Below are 5,614 nucleotides of genomic sequence, written 5' to 3'. Positions count from 1 at the left end.
AAAAAAAAAAAAAAAAAAAAAAAAAAAAAAAAAAAAAAAAAAAAAAAAAAAAAAAAAAAAAAAAAAATGTATATATATATATTTTTTTTTTTTTTTGTGCTCAGGCTGGTGCGTGTGGCCAATTAAAATTTTTAACATTAACAGATTTATTTCGATTGGCTTATGAATTAGGTCTATGGGATTTTGCCCTTAAGGTAGCCATGGCTTATAGAGTTGGCTGCTTACGTATACCTAAGGGAGCTAATAATAATAATAATAATAATAATAATAATAATAATAATAATAATAATAGTAATAATGGTGGTAGTAGTAGCAGCAGCGGAGGAGGAGGAGGGGCAGGAGGAGGAGGAGGAGCAGGAGGAGGGATTCTTGGTGCAGGGAAAGTTGCTATCAGGAGTAGTAGTACTTTGTTAAGGTATATGCAAACAAGGACACCGAGGCAAAAGAGCGAGAACAGCAGCAGCAACAGCAGCAGCAGCAGCAGCAGCAACAGCAGCAGTAGCAGCAACAACAGCAGCAATAGCAGTAGCAGCAGCAGCAGTAGCAGTAGTAGGAGCAGCAGCAGCAGCAGCAGTAGCAGTAGCCAAGCAACGAAATCCAGCAGTGCCGCAGCAGCCTCCAGTACTGCGACCACGAGCAGCAGCAGCAGCAGCAGCAACAACAACAACAACACAACGGACACGAAAAACATCAAAAGCAGCAGCAGCAGCAGCAGCAAGCGCAGCAACAGCCCACCACAGAAAGTGCTGCACAGCGAACGCAACGTAAAGGAGCCGCCGCAGCGGAGCTGCAAGAGGAGACACATACAAGGAGACAGCAGCAGCAGCAGCAGCAGCAGCACGAAACGGGAATATCCGTCCCAGCAGGCAGCAGGAGCTGCAGCAGCAGCAACAACAACACAAGCAGCAGCAGCAGCAGCAGCAGCAGCAGCAGGTGACTGCAAAGACTCAAAAAGTCTACCGGACTCGTTAGCTGTCAAATCGGCAGCCAACGTACCCAACTAGCTAGCTAGCTAGCTAGCTAGCTAGCTAGCTAGCTAGCTGGCTATTTAGCTGGCTAGCTAGCCAGCTATCTAGTTAGCTAGCTAGTTGGGTAGCTAGCGAGCTAGCTAGCTAGCCAAGTACAGATAGCTGCCCAGCTAGCTGGCGAAGTATCTGGCCGGATGGACAGCTAGCTGGCTAGCTAGCTAGCTAGCTAGCAACCTAGCTAGCTAGCTAGGTAGCTCTCCATCCGTTCGCTAGCTAATTGGGCCTCTGCAGGCCCGTCACGCCTCCTTATACAGCTAGCCAAGAGAGCTAGCTGGCCTCACACCCCATGCTGCGCAGCAGCAGCAACAGCAGCAGCAGCAGCAGCAGCAGCACCAAATGGTGCAGCTGCAGCCGAAGGTCTTCCGTACATGATGGTATAGAGTCTTTTTGGGTGTGGGACTTGCAGCAGCAGCAGCAGCAGCAGCAGCAGCAGCACATCAACACAGCAGCAGCAACACAGCAACAGCAACACAGTAGCAGCATAAGCAGCAGAAGAAGCAGCAGGAGAAGCAGCAGGAGAAGCAGCAGCAGCAGCAGCAACGGGAAGGCTGCTGCTGCATTTTTGCGACTTTGTGCACTTTGTTCTGGGGGATGAATTGCAGCAGCAGCAGCAGCTGCTGCTGCTGCTGCTGCTGCTGCAGTCGCTGCAGTAACAGCAACACAGCAGCAGTTACTGCAGTCGCTGCAGCAACGGCAAGACAGTAGCAGCAACACAGCAGCAGCAGCTGCTGCAGTAGCTGCAGAACGAGCGACATAGCAGCAGCTGCTGCTGCAGTAGCTGCAGTACCAGCAACGCAGCAGCAGCAACATCTGCAGTCGCTGCAATAGCAGCAACACAGCAGCAGCAGCAGCAACACAGCAGCAGCAGCAGCAGCAACACAGCAGCAGCAGCAGGCTGCAACAGGAGCTGCAGCAGGAGCATTTCTTCCCCTGTTGCTCTTCCCCTGTTGCTTTGTAGTATTGTTGTTTCTTAATTAATTAATTAATTTATTTATTTATTTAATTAATTAATTTAATTAATTAATTAATTTAATTAATTAGTTAATTAATTAATTAATCAATTAATTTTCTTTTTATTAATTAAATTTCTTTTTCTTTATATAATTTTTATTTGTTTAATTAATTATTAATTATTATTCAGGTGTATCTGCATATACACCCCATGAGGTGTATATATAGCTGTACTTATTACGGTGTATGTATACTTTCCTGCTGCTGCTGCTGCTGCTGCTGCTGCGTTACCTTCATTTGTGTATGTAGACCAGCTAATACGGCGTGCATGCAGCACCACACTACCCCCTGCATGCACGCTGCTGCATCTGCTGCTGTCTGAATTTGTATACAACAGGGGGGCACTCCTCTGTTGCTGCTGCTGCTGCCAACGTGTACGTGCAGCAGCAGCAGCAGCAGTAGCTAAATGGAGAGGCTGCTGTTGCTGCTGCACCTCTGCTGCAATATTGCATGCATGCACTGTATAATATGACAGACAGTTTTCGTTGAAATTCCGTGGGGGCTGCAGCAGCAACAGCAGCAGCTGCTGCAGCAACTGCAGCAGCAGCAGCAACAACAGCCGCTCGTTTGTTGGTGCAGCCCCACACATTAATAGCGGTGCTGCTCCCCGCCTACAGAAGAAGCAACTGCTGCAACAGCAGCAGCAGCAGCAGTTGCAAAAGAACCATAGGCAGAAATCAAGTTGCTGCTGCAGCAACAGCAACAGCAGCAGCTGCTGCTGCTGCAGCAACAGCAACAGCAGCAACTGCTGCTCACCCTTTGTTCCACATTTTGTTACCACTTCCCTTGGGGTTCTCATCCTGCAGCAGCAACGAACGCAGCAGCAGCAGCAGCAGCAACCTGTACAACTGTAGCTGCTGCAGTGCAATGCAGCAGCTGCTGCTGTCTGTACCTGCTGCTGCTATACTGCAGCAGCAGCAACACACACCTTCCAGTCATCCCACGCCCTCGCCTCTAATTCTTCCACCTCCTTCGCCTGCAGCAGCAGCAGCAGCAACCAGATAGCAGCAGCAGCAACCATACAGTAGCAGCAGCAGACATGCAGCAGCAGCAGCAACAACAACCATGCAGTAGCAGCAGCAATCATCATCAGCAGCAACAGCATTAACAGCACAAGAAGCAACATTATTAACACCAGCAGCAGCAACAACAGCAACAGCAACAGCAGCAGCAGCAGCAGCAGCAGATGAAGCAGCAGCAGCAGCAGCAGCAGCAGTAGTAGCACAGCAGATGGAGCAGCAACGGCTGCAGCAGCAGTAACAGCACCAGCAGCAACAGCAAGATTAGACAAAACAAACCTACAAAAGTTGCAGCCCAAGGACGCGGTGGATCCACACGAGGCTCACTAGGCTTCGCTGCAGCTGCGCACACCAAACCCTAAACCCATTACCCTAAACCCTAAACCCTAAACCTCAAACCCTAAACCCTAAACCCTAATTGCGTGCTGAGACCTACAGCCACGAGATTGGGCCTGCTGCTCGTTCGCCATGTGTCTCATCAACATTGGGACCTCCTGAGTAAGACAAACCCTAAACCCTAAACCCTAAACCCTAAACCCTAAACCCTAAACCCTAAACCCTAGACGGTTCAAAACCCTATGCAGATATTCCTTCTACTTGAAGGAGACGCAAACCCTAAACCCTAAACCCTAAACCCTAAGCCCTCTTAGAACTCACCCGACGGATGAAGTCAAGCTGCTTAAAACTGTCTTTGCTGCACCTGCAGCAGCAGCAGCAGCAGCAGCAGCAGCAGATCCAGATGTGCAACAGTACATAACAGCAGCAATGCAGCAGCGATAGCAACAGCAGCAGCATTAGTAGCGGCAGCAGGAGAAGCACCAACAGCAGCAACGATGGAGGCAACACAGATGGAACAGCAGCAGCAGCAGCAACAGCAACAACAGCAGCAGCAGCAGCAGCAAGAAAAAAGATGGCCTACAGCTGCAGCAGCAGCAGCGACAACTTTCTTTCCTCATCTAAACTCCACTTCTCCCCTGAAGTCTTCTGCGACAGCATTGCCTGCAGCAGCAGCAGCAGCAGCAGCAGCAGGAATGAGTATCTAGGGTGTACGTAGGTAAGTAGTGTTTTGCATTTCCTGCTGCAGCCAATAAACGCTGCTGCTGTTGGTGCTGCTTTGTTGCTGCTGCTGTTGCTGTTGCTGTTGCTGCTGCTGCTGCTGTTGCTGCTGCTGCTGCTGTTGCTGTTACCTTGATAGAGGCATTGAGCTCTCTCTCTGCTCGTGCTTCCTCTAACAGCTTCGTCCTGCAGCAGCAGCAGCAGCAGCAGCAGGCGTATCGTCAACAGCAGCAGCAGTAGCCTCAGCAGCACCCTCTACAGCAGCAGCAGCATTATCTGCCACAGCAGAAGCATCAGCAGGAGCAACACCAGCAACAGGAGCAGCAGCAGGAGCAGCAGCAGCAGGAGCATACCTTCTTGCTGCAGGGTCCTGTATAATATTGTAGGGTTTATGATTAGGGTTTGGCTGTGCAAATAGATCGAGGGTTTGTTCTAATTGTTTTATTTCTTCTTTATTTAATAATTCTGCACACTCTAATCCATGTAAATACTCCAATAAATATAACTGCAGCAGCAGCAGCAGCAACAGCAACAGCAGCAGCAACAGCAACACCAACAGCAGCAGCACATTAAGCTCAGCAGATTGATATAAATATTACCAAAGAAAAAATCACAAAAATTCATCATAAATACATCAAATGAACAACTTCTAGGGTTTAGGGTTTAGGGTTTAGGGTTTTCTAGGGTTTAGGGTTTAGGGTTTAGGGTTTACCTGTGCCTCACGGAGGTTTGTTGGTCTCTCTTGTATTTGTCCAGGTCTCTCCAATGTCATCACACCCAAACAATATGGCAATAATAAATACCTAAAGCATAAACCCTAAACCCTAAACCCTAAACCCTAAACCCTAAACCCTAGAAACCCTAGAAACCCTAGATACACTAGAAACCCTAGAAACCCTAAAATCCATAAAACCTTTGAAACCCTAAACCCAAAATACTGCAAGAACAAGTCTACATGAAGCAGCAGCAGCAGCAGCAGCAGCAGCCTAGAGCAGCACAATTTAGGGTTTATGTTTACATGAAAGTATTAAGGGTTTAGGGTTTAGGGTTTTTAAGGGTTTAGGGTTTAGGGTTTAGGGTTTACCTGAGTACAGATGTAGAAATATCATCTGCAGGTTCATTAGGAGAAATAAGTCTGAGGTGTCTGTACACCTTGTGCAGCAGCAGCAAACCATTATATAGATCTAGACACCAGGAATCATTTAAGTCCTCATTGTTGTTGCTGCTGCTGTTGCTGCTGCTGCTGCTGCTGTTGCTGCTGCTGCTGCTGGAGTTTGAAACGGCTACAGAGTCAAGAGAGACGCCAGTCTCGTCTTGTAGCTGCTGCAGTAGATCGTGTGGCAGCTGAAACCTGTTGCTGCTGCTGCTGCTGCTGCTGCTGCTGCTGCTGCTGCTGCTGCAGTCCTCATCATAAGTAAGAGTTGTATGTCTTTGTAAGAATGTCTTTAGACATAAATCAAAAAGAACACCAAAGACATCACCACCCTCTGCTTCTGTCAT

The 5,614-nt window shown here is 48.3% G+C and overlaps 2 protein-coding genes across 2 annotated transcripts in view; one reads left to right on the top strand and one right to left on the bottom strand.

The window, feature by feature from the left end:
• Positions 1 to 1,004, top strand: part of EMWEY_00001690 (hypothetical protein, conserved) — a gene marked incomplete at both ends in the record, with an annotated part of 5,887 nt that extends 4,883 nt beyond the window's left edge. The window contains one exon of the mRNA XM_013478974.1: positions 105 to 1,004. Coding sequence (XP_013334428.1) covers positions 105 to 1,004 — 900 coding nt within the window. The remainder of the gene's footprint in view (positions 1 to 104) is intronic.
• A 1,936-nt stretch (positions 1,005 to 2,940) lies between these two features.
• On the bottom strand, positions 2,941 to 5,614 carry EMWEY_00001680 (immunoglobulin-binding protein, putative; the record flags this gene model as incomplete). The annotated part of the gene is made up of 5 exons (XM_013478973.1): positions 2,941 to 3,015; positions 3,342 to 3,400; positions 3,495 to 3,552; positions 4,827 to 4,917; positions 5,199 to 5,614. 5 exons carry the CDS (start codon positions 5,612 to 5,614, stop codon positions 2,941 to 2,943), a joined length of 699 nt encoding a protein of 232 aa, XP_013334427.1.

This window comes from Eimeria maxima, genomic scaffold (assembly GCF_000499605.1).
Source record: "Eimeria maxima Weybridge genomic scaffold, Emw_scaff8, whole genome shotgun sequence".
Taxonomy (NCBI): Eukaryota; Apicomplexa; class Conoidasida; order Eucoccidiorida; family Eimeriidae; genus Eimeria; species Eimeria maxima.
Note: the sequence above shows the minus strand (reverse complement) of the source record. Positions and strands in the feature narration are given on the sequence as shown.